This window comes from Rana temporaria, chromosome 5 (assembly GCF_905171775.1).
Source record: "Rana temporaria chromosome 5, aRanTem1.1, whole genome shotgun sequence".
Taxonomy (NCBI): domain Eukaryota; kingdom Metazoa; phylum Chordata; class Amphibia; order Anura; family Ranidae; genus Rana; species Rana temporaria.
Window position 1 is genome coordinate 144217084 of NC_053493.1, and position 18848 is coordinate 144235931.

Consider the following 18848-nt stretch of genomic DNA (forward strand, 5'->3'; position numbering starts at 1 on the left):
TGCAATATGCAATAGGGGGGTATAGCATAATCTCTTCTCTCTCCTGACGCAAGATAATAAGCGCGGGGGGGGGGCCTGGGGACCATCGGTTCCCTTACAGGTGTAATGCAAATAAAAAAACAGGAGGGGGGCCTTCCAGACCTGTAAGGGGCCATGGGGACCATTGGGCCCCTTACAGGTGTAATGCTAAAAAATAAAAATAAATGGGAGGGGGGCCAGCCGGGCCTGTAAGGGGCTCTGGGGACCATTGGTTCCCTTACAGGTATAATGCAAGAAAATAAACGAGAGGGGGGCCAGCCGGGCCCCTGGGGACCATCGGGCCCCTTACAGGTGTAATGCCTGTACCCCCCTGATGGCGGGCCTGTGCACTGTCACGGTAATAACACTGGCAGGGAAGTGGTTAACATTAGAGGTGATCAAAGGGCTAATGGTGTTCCCTTTGCTAACTGTGGGAGGGTTGCTCTGACTGGGTGAAGACAGAGATCGTATCTGTATCTCTCTGTATCACTCTCTATTTCTCTCTGTCTACAGTGCCTTGAAAAAAGTATTTATACCCCTTGAAATTGTCCACATTTTGTAATGTTACAACCAAAAACGTAAATGTATTTTATTGGGATTTTATGTGATAGACCAACACAAAGTGACACATAATTGTGAAGTGGAAGGACAATTATAAATTGTTTCCATAATATTTTACAAATAAATATGTGAAAAGTGTGGCGTGCATTTGTATTCAGCCCCAGTCAACACTTTGTAGAAGCACCTTTCAGTACAATTACAGCTGCAAGTCTTTTTGAGAATGTCTCTACCAGCTTTGCACATCTAGAGTGAAACTGCCCATTCTTCTTTGCAAAATAGCTCAAGCTCTGTCAGATTGGATGGAGAGTGTCTGTGAACAGCAATTTTCAAGTCTTGTCAAATATTCGGAATTGGATTTAGGTCCGGGCCTTTGACTGGGCAATTCTAACACATGAATATGCTTTATTCTAAACCATCCCATTATAGCTCTGGCTGTATGTTTAGGGTCATTGTCCTACTGGAAAGGTGAACCTTCGACCCAGTCTCAAGTCTTTTGCAGACTCCTTGTAAAATTGCCCTGTATTTGGCTCCATCCATCTTCCCATCAACTCTGACCAGCTTCCCTGTGCCTGCTGAAGAAAAGCATCCCCACAGCATATCGCTGCCATCACCATGTTTCACGGTGGGGATAGTGTGTTTAGGGTGATGTGCAGTGTTAGTTTTCCGACACTTGTTTAGGCCAAAAAGTGCAATTTTGGTCTCATCTGACCAGAGCACTTTCTTTCACATGTTTATTGTGTCTCCCACATGGCTTCTCGCAAACTGCAAATGGGACTTCTTATGGCTTTCTTTCAACAATGGCTTTCTTCTTGCCACTCTTCCATAAAAGCCATATTCGTGGAGAGCATGACTAATAGTTGTCCTGTGGACAGATTCTCCCACCTGAGCTGCAGATCTCTGCAGCTCCTCCAGAGTTACCATGGGCCTCTTGGCTGCTTCTCTGATTGCCCGGCCTCCCAGTCTAGGTGGACGACCATGTCTTGGTAGGTTTGCAGACATACTCTTTCTATTTTCAGATGATGGATTGAACAGTGCTCCGTGAGATGGTCAAAGCTTGGGATAGTTTTTTTGTAGCCTAACTTTGCTTTAAACTTCTCCACAACTTTATCCATGAACTGTCTGGTGTGTTCCTTGACCTTCAACCTCATAGGGCCCTTTCACACGGGCGGATCAGTAATGATCCGCTCCGTGTGTCCGCAAAAGCTCAGCGGGGATCCTCTGTAAAATCCCCGCTGAGCTGGCAGCTGACAGGGCGGTCCCCGCACACTGTGCAGGGACTGCCCTGTCTTTCCTCCGCTCTCCCCTATGGGGGATCGAATGAACACGGACCGTATGTCCGTGTTCATCCGATCCGATCCGGCAGACGGAAGAAAAATAGGATTTTCTTCCGTCCGAAAAATCGGATCTTTGCGGAAGCGGACGATTACGGGTGTCAGCGGTGTCAGCAGAAACTGGCACCAATGCTGGGGGTTATTTCTGTGGAAACTGGCACCAAAGCTGGGGGTTAATATTGCAGAGGCTGGTGCTGATGCTAGGGGTTAATATTGCAGAAACTGGCACTGATTCTGGGTGTTTATATTGCAGAAACTGACACCAAAGCTGGGCTTATAACTTTGGAGACTGGGGCCAATGCTGGGAGTTACTATTACACCCAATGACATCTTTGCGTTGGGTTACTATTACTGCAGTTTGGGCTTTTTTTACTCCTACTTTCTCTTCAGTGTGCTTTGCATTAAAATGTAGCAGAATTTTACATCATTTTACAGGGGTAGTATTCACACACACCAGGCACAAGGTTTTGATCAAGGGTGGCCGTGGCCCGGTGGCCTCGCTGCCACCTCTATGTCCCAGAAATGCAGTGCGTAAGAAGAATCACTATTCGCTAAATTGTCGGCTTAGGCCCCGTACACATGTCCGAGGAACTCGACGTGCCAAACACATCGAGTTCCTCGTCGAGTTCAGTGTTGAAGCCGCCGAGGATCTCGGCGGGCCAACTTTCCTCATTGAACAACGAGGAAATAGAGAACATGTTCTCTATTTGACCCGACGAGTTCCTCGTCGGCTTCCTCGCTGAAAAGTGTACACATGACCGAGTTTTTCGGCAGAATCCAGCTCCGATCGAGTTTCTGGCTGAATTCTGCCGAGAAACTCGGTCATGTGTACGGGGCCTAAGTGTTGTGGCCGTCGGCCGGGTGGAAACAGCAATATACAAACTACCACCAGCACAGTTTCTGCCTACAGTACTGAATAAATCGTATTACTGCCTGGGGAACAGTCAAGCTGGATGAGGCATTGGTTGTTAAGCGGCGTGGGGTGGGCATGGCTTGTAGGGCATGAGTTAGGGAGCAGAGCGAAACAAGTTTCCTAGTGGTAAGACACACACAGCTGCATAGCACAGCACAATTGCCATCACCAGTGCTGCAAGATGAAATAAGAGGCTCAGGCACCACTTTGCCAACTGGTATATTCTAAACTTTTACTGATACAAAGTTTTTAAGGGTCGACGTAGGCATAGTAAATCTAGTAAATGTGATTGACTGGCTGGCTTATTTGGTTGCTCTATGTATGTTTACTCAGTTCAGGACAAGTCCCTCATCAAGTGCTAAGAATTGGCTAGAAAGAATTGTCCCCTCCATCCCACCCAAACTAATGTGGCAGACATGCAAAAATTAGGGCATAAGTTAAGATGCTGCCCACGGCAACAGCACAAATTCCAAGGCTAAGTTCACATATCCACGGTTCTGCATGCTGCGTTTGCAGGGGTACAGGAGCCCATTCACGTGAATAGGCTCCTTGTCCTGCATTTCCTGCAGAAAAAAGGTTCCCTGTATGTCTGGGAAACCGCATCACGTTGTTCAGTATGTGGGAGTGGCATTAAGAGTTAATGTGTGTGTTATCTTGAAGCAACGCATTTTTTGTGCAGTTGCATGTGGATGTGGTAACATGTGCAATTTACAGTGGGTGACCGCGATATTGTGTCAATCTCGCTCCCTTTCTCGGCGAGATTGAGCACCTACGAGCCCTATCGCGGGAGCCAGCGCAGAGCTGGCTTGCCGTGATGGAGACAAAGCCATCATAGAAGCGACGGGAGATCCGACTTGGATTCCCGCCAATTCTAGCTGCAGCGTTTGGTATGCATCCTGAGAAGGAACTCCACGCCAAATTTTAAATAAAAAACAGGCATGGGTTCCCCCCCCCCCCAGGATCATACCAGGCCCCTACCCCGAAAAGCTGAGGCGGCCTGGTACGGCTCAGGGGGGGGGGGGGCGCTCGCTCGTCCCCACCCCCATTCCTGACCGGTCGGGCAGCGTGCTTTGGATACGGGTCTGGTATGGATTGTGGGGGGACCCCCCCACGTCGGCTTTTCGGCGTAGGGGGGGTCTCCCTACAACCCATACCAGACCTAAGGGCCTGGTATGCTCCTGGGGGGGGAACCCATGCCCGTTTTTTATTTAAAATTTGGCGTGGAGTTTCTTCTTAAGATGCATACCAAAGGCCGCAGCTAGAATTGGTGGGAATCCAAGTCGGATCTCCCGTCGCTTCTATGACGCGCTCGCTGGAATGTGCTTTGTCTATTCCAGCGAGTGCGAGATGTCGGCACCCTGTCGCCGAGAATCAGCGCGATGCTGTCGTGCTGGAAACACATTCTTGGCAACAGGTACAGTACATGCACTCCCACACCTACACAGATGTGGAGCTAGCATTATTTTTCTCCATTTCTGCCTACCCAGGTGTCCCTTGTAACCACTTGCTGTGCTATATTCTATTAACAGCTACAGCGCGACCGGCTAGTTCATATGATGGCCTCCCATGCTCACGTTTCTCGCGCAGAAGTGTCTGTGATGGCTGGGTAGCAGCATTTCTTTCTTGGACAAAGGCAGCACATTGTCTTGGGCCAGTCTTGACCCAAGCCTCATTCAAAATAAACAGGGGAGAGGGCACAGTTTCCCATTTTCTCCCTGGGCACAAGATGACCTTGACTTGGCACTAGGAGTAATTCCTTAACCACAATGGTCACATGCAGAACTGCTAGAGTATGGTACAGATGTTGCCAATTTTGCTAATAAAAAAGGTAAAATGTATCTCAGACACCAGCTTCTGGTCACTTACTGTAGGTGCCAGTGACATCACTGTACTTCAATGCTGCTTATTTATTTTTTACTATATTCGACTTTATGATCCATTAACAACTTAGCGTTTATAAAACATTGTTCTATCATGAAAATACACCAATCAGCTATAACGTTATGACCACCCATCTAATATTATGTAGTTCCCCTTTTGCCATTTAAACAGCCCTGACCCATTGAGGCATGGACACCACTAAACCTCTGAAGGTACGCTGTGGTATCTGGCACCAAGCCATCAGTAGTGGATCCTTTAAATTCCTGTAAGATACAAGGTGCCCCCCCCCCCCCCGACGGATTGGCCTTATTTTTCAAGCACTTTGGAGGCCAAGTCAACACCTTGAACTCATTGATGTGTTCCTCAAACCGTTTTTGAACCATTTTTGCAGTGTGGCACGGCGAATTGTTCTGCTGAAAGAGGTTACAGGGAATACCATTTCCATGAAGGGGTGTACTTGGTCAGCAAAAGTGTTAAGGTAGGTGGTTTGTGTCAAAGTAACATCCATATGAAATCCACATGAATGTCAGGATCAAGGTTTCCCAGCAGAACATTGCCCAACACATCACATTGCTGGCTTGCCTTCTTCCCATACTGCATTCTGATGCCATCTCTTGCCCAGGTAAGCAATGCACACTCACCTGGCCTTTCACATGATGTGAAAAAAAAAGTGATTCATCAGATGAGTCCATCTTCTTCCATTACTCCCTCTTCCAGTTCTGCTGCCCATGTGCCAATTGCATGTGTATTTGGCTGTTGACATGGGTCAGAATGGGCAACCAGACAAACTTTCAACTCATCAACTTCAGAGACAACATGTTTACTTGTTGTCTATTACATTGTATAATCCACTGACTTTCAGATGCCATTGTAACAATCACATGACCTGTCAGTGTTCATAAAGATATGGCTGATTGGTGTATATCTCATTTCACGCATTTGTGAAAAGAACGGGCACACAGTATTTGCAAATTGCACTTTTTAAAACAATGCTTTTATCAGATCTAGGGAAAGCAAAAACGTACATTAAAATGATTTGCTAAGTCATTGAGGAGAGATGTTTATGCCTTTTTTATCACACAACCTAAAAAAAAATCCTTGGATTTATTGTATCCTTGGAATATAAATACAGATTTTTGTATTTGTATGAATCAATATAAGTGTTTTGAACCCTTTTTATTCAGGTATTTGATATATTTATTTAGGAATGCAAGAGGCCTCTCTTAAGCTCACAGAATCGCTTCACGAAGTGTATGAGCCTGACTGGTATGGAAGAGAGGATGTGAAAACGGTGGGAGAGGTAAGTGCTTTCTAAGACCTTTACTAAAAAAAAAAAAATTCTTTCTTTGTTTCCTTTTCTTTCTTTCTTTCTTTCTTTCTTTCTTTCTTTCTTTCTTTCTTTCTTTCTTTCTTTGTTTTTGTTTCCTTTTCTTTCTTACTTTGTTTTCTTTCTTTCTTTCTTTGTTTTCCTTTTCTTTCTTTTTTTTTTTTTGTTTCCTTTTCTTTCTTTCTTTCTTTCTTTGTTTTTGTTTCCTTTTCTTTGTTTGTTTGTTTGTTTTATTTCTTTCTTTGTTTGCTTTTGTTTCCTTTTCTTTCTTTCTTTCTTTCTTTCTTTCTTTCTTTCTTTCTTTCTTTCTTTTTTTTTGTTTGTTTCCTTTCTTTCTTTCTTTCTTTTTGTTTCCTCTTCTTCCTTTGTTTTTTTTTTGTTTCCTTCCTTTCTTTCTTTCTTTCTTTGTTTTTGTTTCCTTTTCTTTCTTACTTTGTTTTCTTTCTTTCTTTCTTTGTTTTCCTTTTCTTTCTTTCTTTCTTTCTTTCTTTCTTTCTTTTTCCTCTTCTTCCTTCCTTTCTTTCTTTGTTTGTTTTTGTTTGTTTCCTTTCTTTCTTTCTTTCTTTCTTTCTTTCTTTCTTTCTTTCTTTCTTTGTTTCCTTTCTTTCTTTCTCCTCCCTTTCTTTCTTTCTTTCTTTCTTTCTTTCTTTCTTTCTTTCTTTCTTTCTTCTTTCTTTCTTTCTTTCTTTCTTTTTCTTTTTTTTTTTCTTTCTTTCTTTCTTTCTTTTTCTTTCTTTCTTTCTTTCTTTTTTCTTTCTTTCTTTCTTTCTTTCTTTCTTTCTTTCTTTCTTTCTTTCTTTCTTTCTTTCTTTCTTTCTTTCTTTTTTTTTTTCTTTCTTTCTTTTTTTCTTTCTATTTGTCCTTTCTTTCTTTCTTTCCTTTCTTTTTTTCTTTCCTTCTTTCTTTCTTTCTTTTTCTTTCTTTCTTTCTTTCTTTCTTTCTTCTTCTTTCTTTCTTCTTCCTTCTTTCTTTCTTTCTTCTTTCTTTCTTTCTTTCTTTCTTTCTTTCTTTCTTTCTTTCTTTCTTTCTTTCTTGTTTTGCAAAAGGTGGATGCCCTTCATTATCTTTTTGCAATACCTTTTATAGCACTTCTGCATCTTTTTTGTTTCTTTCCAACAAAATAGTACCCTATGAAACTAACGATAACTTTCATAATTTAAAACCTGCTTATTTAAATCAGTTTAGTTATTTATTGTGTTGTATTTTTATATTCAAATTTTTCATTTTCAATATATCATTTTTGCAGAAATGTGATGAACTTTGGGAAGATTTTCATCAAAAATTAGTGGATGGAGCCTTGTTAACACTTGATACATATCTAGGACAGTTTCCAGACATAAAGGTATGCTACATATGTTACATATGTGATAAGATAAATTGTTTTTAACCACTTGAGGACCACCTAACGCCGATATATGTCGGCAGCCACGCCCCCCTACAGTAAGAATCACTCCCTTAGCGCCCCCCTAGTGGTTAACCCCATTCACTGCCATTGTCATTTTCACAGTAAACAGTGCATTTTTATCGCACTTTTCGCTGTGAAAATGACAGTGGTCCCAAAAATGTTTCACAAGTGTCCGATGTGTCCGCCATAATGTATTTTTAGCACTATAAGCAAAAATAGAGCGACAATTTTGAAAAAAATTCGATATTTTTTACTTTTTGCTATAATAAATATCCCCCAAAAATATATATAAAAACATTTTTTTTCCTCATTTTAGGCCGATACGTATTCTTCTACATATTTTTGGTAAAAAAAACCTGCAATAAGCGTTTATTGATTGATTTGTGCAAAAGTTATAGCGTTTACAAAATAGGTGATAGTTTTATGGCATTTTTATTAATATTTTTTTTTTTACTAGTAATATCGGCGATCAGCGATTTTTTTTTTGTGACCGCCGCCATTACTAGTAAAAAAAATAATTAATTAATAAAAATGCCATAAAACGATCCCCTATTTTGTAAACGCTATAACTTTTGCGCAAAGCAATCAATAAACGCTTATTGCGTTTTTTTTACCAAAAATATGTAGAAGAATACGTATCGGTCTAAAATGAGGAAAAACATTTTTTTAATATATTTTTGGGGAATATTTATTATAGCAAAAAGTAAAACATATCGATTTTTTTTTCAAAATTGTCGCTCTATTTTTGTTTATAGTGCAAAAAATAAAAACCGAGGTGATCAAATACCACCAAAAGAAGATATAGATGTGGGAAACAATTTTGTTTGGGAGCCACGTCGCACAACTGCGCAATTGTCAGTTAAAGCGACGCAGTGCCGAATCGCAAAAAGGGGCCAGGTCCTTTACCTGCATAATGGTCCGGGTCTTAAGTGGTTAATAATATGTAATCTGCAGATGTTAAGCTGTTCTAACATGTCAATGTAATCACAAGTAAAAGGTTTTTACATGAAGCATTCAACGTCCGCTTTAGACATGCAGGAAACTACCACTATACCTGCTGTATCAGTGGTTGTTTAGTAACATCATGTGGTTGATTTACTAAAGGCAAATTCACTTTGTACTACAAGTACATTTCAAGTGCAGTCGCTGTAGATCTGAGGGGGACATGCAAGGAAAATAAAAAAACAGCATTTTTGCTTGTACATGATTGGATGATAAAATCAGCAGAGCTTCCCCTCATTTCAGATGTTCCCCTGAGATCTACAGCGACTGCACCTCCAAGTGCGCTTCCAAGTGCACTTGTAGTGCAAAGTTGATTTGCCTTTAGTAATGACAGACAGTATAAAACCACAAGCCAGTGGAGATAACATTTGATTTTACTAACCCTCAGCACTACGATTTAATTTCATGAGGTCAGATGACTCATAGATTGTCAATTATATGAGTAATTACACTTATTCCTTGCCTTATAGATTAGACATGAATTCCATTAAAAAATGTAATAATTGGCAGGACTTTTGATTTCCATACTAATTCCTGAATGTAAAATATCAGAGTGACTGTTAGGCAACTAAGGTCAACAAAGGCACCCTGATTCTTACTCTTGGATTTTTCTTCGCCTATCACATTCAAACTGTACCAAGTGTATAAGATATAGGCAATTCTATTACTTCACAAACAAACACAAACTAAAGTCTTGCTCATAAGGGTGTTGAACGCAGGTCAAGCCTCTTCATCGCAAGTGCCTGATTCACAGAGCACTTGCAATGAAAACCTACGCCGGCGGCCTCTGGCGTAAGCCCGCTAATTTAAATGGGCGTGTGCCATTTAAATTAGGCGCGCTCTCCCGCGCCGGACCTACTGCGCATGCTCCGTTTCGAAATTCCCCCGTGCTTTGCGAGCAGTGATGTAATTTTTTCTAACGTCGACGCGCGTAGCAAATTCCGTATTCCCGGACGGCTTACGCAAACAACGTTAATTTTTAAATTTTGACGCGGGAACGACGGCCATACATTTTACAGCAATAGGTTTGCTGTGTAAAGTTAAGGCACCAAAAACGACGACTAACTTTGCGACGGGAAACTAGACTAGCGGCGACGTAGCGAACGCGAAAATCTGTCGTGGATCGCCGTAACTCCTAATTTGCATACCCGATGCTGGTTTACGACGCAAACTCCTCCCAGCGGCGGCCGCTGTACTGCATCCTAAGGACCGACAGTGTAAAACAATTACACCTGTCGGATCTTAGGGATATCTATGCGTAACTGATTCTATGAATCAGTCGCATAGATACTCTGAGAGATACGACGGAGTATCTGAGATACTCCGTCGTATCTCCGCTGTGAATCTGGCCCTAAAGTCTTGCTCATAAGGGTGTTGAACACAGGTAAGTGTTCCTCCAATTATCTTCTCCTAGGGGCCTGCCATTCAAGCAATGGAACCCAGCAGGTAGTAATGGTTTGCATGGGGCATACTATGTTCAGTGTAGCTTAGAGATGTGAATGAAGCCATGCAATGTTCTTGAACACTGCAAATCTGAACAAAGCCCAAAAGAAAGAAGAGAAAAAGATGGTGGGCCAGATTCACAAAAGAATTACGCCGCGTTTCTCCGGATACGCCGTCGTAACTCTGAGTGTGAGGGGTCGTATCTATGCGCCTGATTCTTATGCCCCGTACACACCATCACTTTATGTGATGAAAAAAAACGACACTTTCTGTGAAGTAAAAAATGACGTTTTTGAAACTTCAATTTTCAAGACGAAGTTGCCTACACACCATCGTTTTCTCACAATGATCTTGCAAAGTGAGGTTACGTTCCACCACGTTTTACCATTGAAGCTCGCTTCATAAGTAGCTTCTGGGCATGCGTGGATGAAAAAACGTCTTAGAAAACGAAGTTTTTTGCTACACACGGTCAATTTCTGTGAAGTAAAAAGTGCACTTTTGAAAAACGACACATAAAATTGAAGCATGCTTCAATTTTTTTTGGTCGTTTTTTACAAGACATAAAACAACGTTTTCCCCCACACACAGTCAATTAAAGTGACGTTTTTAAAAACGTCATTTTTTTTTCATCACATAAAGTGATGGTGTGTACGCGGCATTAGAATCAGTTACGCATAGATTTCCCTAAGATCCGACCGGCGTAAGTCTCTTACACCGTCGTATCTTAGGCTGCATATTTACGCTGGCCGCTAGGTGGCGCTTCCGTAGATTTAAGCGAGGAATATGCAAATTAGGTAGATGCGCCGATTCAGAAACGTACGTCCGGCGCATTTTTTTACGTAGTTTACGTAAGGCTTTTTCCGGCGTAAAGTTACCCCTGCTATATGAAGCGTATCTTATGTTAAGTATGGACGTCGGGCCAGCGTCAAATTTTCCGTTGATTACGTCGTTTGCGTAAGTCGTTCGCGAATAGGGCTGTACGTAAGTTACGTTCACGTCGAAAGCATTGCCTATTTGCGGCGTAATTTGGAGCATGCGCACTGGGATACGTTCACAGACGGCGCATGCGCCGTTAGTCAAAAATGTCATTTACGTGGGGTCAGCCTTCATTACCATATAACACGCCCACTGCATGGATAATTTGAATTCCGCGGGCTTACGCCGGACCACATACGCTATGCCGCCTTAACTTAGGGTGCAAGTTCTTTCTGAATACGGAACTTGCGCCCTAAGTTACGGCGGCGTAATGTATCTGAGATACGTTACGCCCGCCGATAGATACGAAAATGTATCTGAATCCGGGCCGATATTTTTTTACTGGTTTAAATGAGTCTAAATTCCTCTTTTGAATTATCCTTCATTAACACTGCATTCAAGGTTCAGAGCATTTTGTAGTTGTTACTGCATTGCATAAAAGTAGAATAAATACATTAAAACCAGCTGTAAAATTTAAAAAGTAAAAAAAAAATCTGAAAACAACAGTGTTTTTTTTAAAATTCATCAAATTATGTATTCCTTTATCATCATTTTAGTTTTCAGTATGTATTTTTTTTATCAGCATATTAGTCAGTCTGTGCAGACTTCTGGGAGAGTCATTAACCGCTTGCCGACCGCTCACCGCAGTTTTACTGCGGCAGGTTGGCTCGGCTGCGCAAAATCATGTAATATAACCAGGGCTCGAGTTCTGTGGGAACGACGTCCCTGTACTTTTTTCACAGCAGGAACGTCGTTCCCGTTGCAGGACTAGAGCCGCCCGTACCGATCAGAGTCTAAACTGCTCCCCCTGAATACTACTCCCCCAGCTGTCACACTGCTCCCCGTCACACTGCTCCCCCACCTGACACCTTCCTCCTCCTCTCTCAGCGCCCAGCTCCGCGGGTTTCCTCACACTGTGGTCGGCTGTAGACGGAGGTGGCAGGGAGGAATCTGCTGGTGGTGAACCCCATCCTCCTCCTCCTCTCTCAGCGCCCAGCTCCGCGCTACTTCCGGGTTTCTTACACTGTGGTCGGCTGGAGCAGGAGGGCAGGGGGAAATCTGCTGGTGGTGGTGCTGCGGGACCTGGCTGCCCCAGAGGAACACCCAAGATGACAGAACGGGAGGCTGAGCCGAGCTGTGAAGAGGTGGAGGAAGAGCTGTGCGAGGCAGTGCTGCAGCTGCTGGGTGGAAGGTGAGGCTGGTGCACAGAGAGCTGTGTGTGATGTGGGGTGAGCTGAGTGCAGCTTTTTCATTATATGTTACTGGTCACAGCTCCCCCCCACCTGTCAAACTGCTCCCCCCCACCTGACACACTGCCCCTCCCAAGAAACTGCTCCCCCTGAACACTACTCCCCCAGCTGTGTCACACTGCTCCCCGTCACACTGCTCCCCTCCACCTGACACACTGCCCCCTAACCCCCCTCAATACCACCCCTGGCTGTGTCTAACCCCCCCTAGCACCCCTGGCTGTGTCTAACCCCTTCCCTACCACCCCTGCCTCGATCTAACACCTTCCCTACCACCCCTGCCTCGGTCTAACCCCTTTCCTACCACCACTGGCTGTGTCTAACCCCTTCCCTACCACCCCTTCCTGTGTCTTACACCCTCCCTACCACCCCTTCCTGTGTCTACTCCCTCCCTACCACCGCTGCCTGTGTCTAAACCCCCATACCACCACTGCCTGTGTCTGAACCCCCCCACCACCACCGCTGCCTGTGTCTGAACCCCCCCCCCCACCACCACCACTGCCTGTGTCTGAACCCCCCCCACCACCACCACGCTGCCTGTGTCTGAAACCCCCCCCACCACCACCGCTGCCTGTGTCTGAACCCCCCCCACCAGCGCTGCCTGTGTCTGAACCCCCCCCCCACCACCACCGCTGCCTGTGTCTGAACCCCACCACCACTGTTGCCTGTGTCTGAACCCCACTATCATTGTTGCATGTAAATCTGACTTACTGATAAATTGGATTCAGGTTTTATTTGTAATGATATAAAATAATTAATGTGGGGGCCTTTTGGTGGCCAAGATTTTTTTTTTGGATGGGGGGCAGCACTTCATTCCTGGGCCCAGGCAGTACAATGTCTTGGGCCGGCCCTGATATATATACACACGCACACTTTTTTTGTATTTTTGGAGGTGGGGAATCTTGGGTGGTTCCCACACTTTTTTTCCTAGGACTTGACCCCTGAATATAACTAGATGTCGCTCTGTGGCCACTAGGGGCGCACGCACGACCCCTGCTCGCCCCCGGGGCCGATGCAAATTCCCGGTGGGAGCGATCACCGCCGGGTACCCGCAATCGCTATTGACAGAGCGAGAATCGGGAGCTGTGTGTGTAAACACACAGCTCCTGGTTCTTTCAGGGGAAGAAATGACTGATCGTATGTTCATACAAAGTATGAACAGTGATCTGTAATTTCCCCTAGTCAGTCCCATCCCCCCTTCAATTAGAACACACTTTAGGGAACATAATTAACCCCTTGATCACCCCCTAGTGTTAAACCCTTCCCTGCCAGTGACATTTTTACAGTAATCAATGCATTTTTATAGCACTGATCGCTGTAAAAATGCCAGTGGTCCCAAAAATGTGTCAAAAGTGTCCAATAAGGTCGCAGTACCGATAAAAATTGCAGATTGCCGCCATTACTAGTAAAAAAAAAAAATTATAAATAAAAATGCTATTAAACTATCCTCTATTTTGTAGACGCAATAATGTTTGCGCAAACCAATCAATAAACGCTTATTGCGATTTTTTTTTTTTACCAAAAACATGTCGAAGAATATGTATCGGCCTAAACTGAGGACATTTTTTTTTTCCTGTACCTGGAAAGTGGGTACTAGAGAAGGAGTCTAAATATGAGACAGCCATGATTAAGGCCTTAACGCGTTGGCATTTTTTTGACTGCAGACAGACAGGTTCATTGTTGTGTCTTTACAGTCCTCCTTTCCTGCGGACATGCTTCTGGTTACGTCAGTACAGTTGTGTCTCTCTGCAATTGTGATTCTGGTTGCATTGGTGAAGTATTCTGTTTCTTCAGGCATAGCTCTGCCTGCCTTAGTAATTGGGAGGATGACAGTGTGCAAAGTAGTTGTTTGGAAAAAGTATAACTTCTGTTCTGTTGTCAAGGCTCCCATTAAGATCTGTGCTCAACGGCTATTGGGGCTGACGTTTGTTTTGACGGCTTTGAGAAAACTGATTGAAGTGATTTCTAAACTTGATATTTTTTAAGATTATCGTTTCAAAGATAATACCCTTTTTATCCCGGCTTGAAACAAAAATGAAATCTAAAGTTGAGCCTTTTACATGCAGTGTAAATATGTAACTTCTATTAACTGAACAAGGCTATGTCGTATCTATTCTGCAAGATAATTAGTCTGATCCCGCAAATGAAATTAGACTGTTGTGTTTTCATCTAAGTGCATGCCCTCAAGTGATGGAGTAAACTTCATAAAGAAGATTAAATAGATCTGCCAAACCCTATTAGGTTTTAGAATTCAAACATCGTTTAAGTTTCGTAAAGTAGATTAATAGTACAAACTTCCCTTGCTGCTTTTGCCTCATCTCCAAAGTAAAGAGAGGAACCCTTTGCTATAAACACATTGGAAAATTGTATATTCCTATTAATTCCATGTGCCTTGCCTGATCTCTGGCACTTGGGACCACCTAGAAAGAACATCATAACTAAGGCCACATACACACGACCGAGAAACTCGATGGGCGAAACACATAGTTTTGCTCGTCGAGTTCCTTGTGAAGCCATCGAGAAACTCGACAAGCCAATTTTCTCCATTCCCGTCAAGGAAATAGAGAACTTGCTCTCTTTTTGGTTCGTCGAGTTTCTCGACAGTCTCCTCGATGATAGTGTACACACGACCGGTTTCCTCGGCAAAAAAATATCTCCCAGTAAGTTTCTTGCTGTTTTTTGCCGAGGAACTCGGTCGTGTGTACGAGGCCTAAGACTTACCAAAGGCCTGTATGCAGGGACAGATTTTAAAGTAGCTAAAATGTCATGGATTCCTGGAGTCGCTGAGTGTTAACTCCACATACAGAATAACAGCTCTAGCACCTTCTGAAGATTAAATAATTAATATGTAGTAGAATTTTGTTTGTGGCAGCTAGAACAATGAAAATTATGCTTTCTGCCTACTATATGCCTACTATATGACTAAGTGTGTTCATCATAAAGAGATGCACCCATTTCTTAATAAGGAGAGGGAGATTCAATACAAGGAACCACCCTCTATGGATTGCATTGTAGTGCTCATGTGCTAATAAGGAACATGCTGACAGGTGATAGAGGTGATCTTATCAATGTGCTGCTTTTTCAAATACAGGCTGGGGAAGGGACAACAGCTAGTTGTATTACTGAAGTACAATAAAATCAGGTCTCTTGCCCTGCTAGAAGGGGTTGTTCTGTATTTCGGGGCTGTGCATATCTCAGGACTGATTAGACAGACCATTCTGTCAAAATGTGTCTTAAGTGTGAAGAAAATATGTATATTTATTTTATTTAAGAAATTTGAATCTGCTTTTTTAGGCTTCAGTTACAGTGCCTTGAAATAATATTAATACACCCCCTTGTAATTTTCCACATTTTGTCATGTTACAACCAAAAACATAAATGTATTTTATTGGGTTTTTTTTGTGATAGACCAACACAAAGTGGCACATAATTGTGAATTGAAAGGAAAATGATAAATGGTTTTCATTTTCTTTAACAAATAAATATCTGAAAAGTGTGGCATTTGTATTCAGCCCCCTTTACTCTGATACCCCTAACTAAAGTCTAGTGCAGGGATATGCAATTAGCGGACCTCCAGCTGTTGCAAAACTACAAGTCCCATCATGCTTCTGCCTCTGAGTGTTATGCTTGTGGCTGTCAGAGTCTTGCTATGCCTCATGGGATTTGTAGTTCTGCAACATCTGGAGGTCCGCTAATTGCATATCCCCGGTCTAGTGGAACCAATTGCCTTCATAAGTCACCTAATTAGTAAATAGAGTCCACCTGTGTGTAATTTAATCTCGGTACAAATAAAGCTATTTTGTGAAGCCCTGAGGCCTCGTACACACGACCGAGAAACTCGACGGGCGAAACACATCATTTTCCTCGTCGAGTTCCTTGTTAGGCTGTCGAGGAACTCGACAAGCCAATTTTCTCCATTCCCGTCGAGGAAATAGAGAACATGCTCTCGTTTTGGCTTGTCGAGTTTCTCGACAGTTTCCTTGACAAAAATGTACACATGACCGGTTTCCCCCGGCAAAAAAAATTCTCCCAGAAAGTTTCTTGCTGGTTTTTGCAGAGAAACTCGGTCGTGTGTACGAGGCCTCAGAGGTGTGTTAAAGGACCTTAGTGAGCAAACAGCATCATGAAGGCCAAGGAACACACCAGACAGGTCAGGGATAAAGTTATGGAAATGTTTATAAACAGAATTAGGTTATAAAAAATATCTAAAGCTTTGAACATATCACGATGCACTGTTCAATCCATCATCCAAAAATGGAAAGAGGATGGCACAACAGCAAACCAACAGACATGGTCGTCCACCTAAACTGACAGGCCGGACAAGGAGAGCGTTATGTATACAGGGAGTGCAGAATTATTAGGCAAATTAGTATTTTGACCACATCATCCTCTTATGCATGTTGTCTTACTCCAAGCTGTATAGGCTCGAAAGCCTACTACCAATTAGGCTTATAGGTGATGTGCATCTCTGTATGAGAAGGTGTGTGGTCTAATGACATCAACACCCTATATCAGGTGTGCATAATTATTAGTCAACTTCCTTTCCTTTGGCAAAATGGGTCAAAAGAAGGACTTGACAGGCTCAGAAAAGTCAAAAAATAGTGAGATATCTTGCAGAGGGATGCAGCACTCTTAAAATTGCAAAGCTTCTGAAGCGTGATCATCGAACAATCAAGCGTTTCATTCAAAATAGTCAACAGGGTCACAAGAAGCGTGTGGAAAAACCAAGGCGCAAAATAACTGCCCATGAACTGAGAAAAGTCAAACGGTGCAGCTGCCAAGATGCCACTTGCCACCAGTTTGGCCATATTTCAGAGCTGCAACATCACTGGAGTGCCCAAAAGCACAAGGTGTGCAATACTCAGAGACATGGCCAAGGTAAGGAAAGGCTGAAAGACGACCACCACTGAACAAGACACACAAGCTGAAACGTCAAGACTGGGCCAAGAATATCTCAAGACTGATTTTTCTAAGGTTTTTATGGACTGCTGAAATGAGAGTGAGTCTTGATGGGCCAGATGGAGGGGCCCGTGGCTGGAGTGGTAAAGGGCAGAGAGCTCCAGTCCGACTCAGACGCCAGCAAGGTGGAGGTGGAGTACTGGTTTGGGCTGGTATAATCAAAGATGAGCTTATGGGGCCTTTTCGGGTTGAGGATGGAGTCAAGCTCAACTCCCAGTCCTCCTGCCAGTTTCTGGAAGACACCTTCTTCAAGCAGTGGTACAGGAAGAAGTCTGCATCCTTCAAGAAAAACATGATTTTCATGCAGGACAATGCTCCATCACACGCGTCCAAGTACTCCACAGCGTGGCTGGTAAGAAAGGGTTATAAAAAAGAAGAAAACTAATGACATAGCCTCCTTGTTCACCTGATCTGAACCCCATTGAGAACCTGTGGTCCATCATCAAATGTGAGATTTACAAGGAGGGAAAACAGTACACCTCTCTGAACAGTGTCTGGGAGGCTGCGGTTGCTGCTGCACGAAATGTTGATGGTGAACAGATCAAAACACTGACAGAATTAATGGATGGCAGGCTTTTGAGTGTCCTTGCAAAGAAAGGTGGCTATATTGGTCAGTGATTTGTTTTTGTTTTGTTTTTGAATGTCAGAAATGTATATTTGTGAATGTTGAGATGTTATATTGGTTTCACTGGTAAAAATAAATAATTGAAATGGGTAATATATTTTTTTTTGTTAAGTTGCCTAATAATTATGCACAGTAATAGTCACCTGCACACACAGATATCCCCCTAAAATAGCTAAAAACTAAAAACAAACTAAAAACTACTTCCAAAAAATATTCAGCTTTGATATTAATGAGTTTTTTGGGTTCATTGAGAACATGGTTGTTGTTCAATAATAAAATTAATCCTCAAAAATACAACTTGCCTAATAATTCTGCACTCCCTGTAGAAGCAGCTAAGAGGCCCATGGTAACTCTGAAAGAGCTGCATAGATCCACAGCTGAGGTGGGAGAATCTGTTAACAGGACAACTATTAGTTGTGCACTCCACACATCTGGCCTTTATGGAAGAGTGGCAACAAGAAAGCCATTGTTGAAAGAAAGCCAGAAGTCCTGTTTTTAGTTTGCGAGAAGCAATGTGGCGGACACAGCAAACATGTGGAAGAACATTGCTCTGGTCAGATAAGACCAAAATTGAACTTTTTGGCCTAAAAGCAAAATGCTATGTGTGGCAGAAAACTAACACTGCACATCACCCTGAACACACAATCCCCACTGTGAAACATAGCAGAGACAGCATTATGTTGTGGGGATGCCTTTCTTCAGCAGGGACATGGAAGCTGATCAGAGTTGAAGGGAAGATGGAAGAATCTTAGAAGAAAGCCTGTTAGAGTCTGCAAAAGACTCTAAACGAACCTAAACATACAGCCAGAGCTATAATGGAATGGTTTAGATTAAAGAATATTCATGTATTAGAATGGCCCAGTCAAAGTCCAGACCTAAATCCAATTGAGAATCTGTGGTAAGGGCCTTGTACACATGACCGAGGAACTCGTCGGAAAAGACACATCATTTTCCTCGACAAGTTCCTTGTTTGGCTTGTCGAGGAACTCGACAAGCTTGCTTTGGCGTACACACTGTCAAGACAAAATCTCCTCGTTCTCAAACGCGGTGACATACAACACATACAACGGCAGGGGAAGTTCGATTCCACTGGCACAACTCTTGGGGCTGGTTTTGCTAATCTCATGTGTTTGCGTGTTAAGTAAAAGTTTGTTAAGAGAC

At 43.0% G+C, this 18848-nt stretch overlaps 1 protein-coding gene across 11 annotated transcripts in view; it reads left to right on the plus strand.

Moving 5' to 3' along the window:
• LOC120940381 (amphiphysin-like) overlaps positions 1-18848 on the plus strand; it is a 288182-nt gene that overhangs the window by 168183 nt on the left and 101151 nt on the right. For all 11 annotated transcript variants that reach the window (XM_040353191.1, XM_040353198.1, XM_040353200.1 and 8 more), the window contains exons 4-5: positions 5910-6004; positions 7278-7373. In XM_040353191.1, the coding sequence (XP_040209125.1) occupies positions 5910-6004; positions 7278-7373 (191 nt within the window). The remainder of the gene's footprint in view (positions 1-5909; positions 6005-7277; positions 7374-18848) is intronic.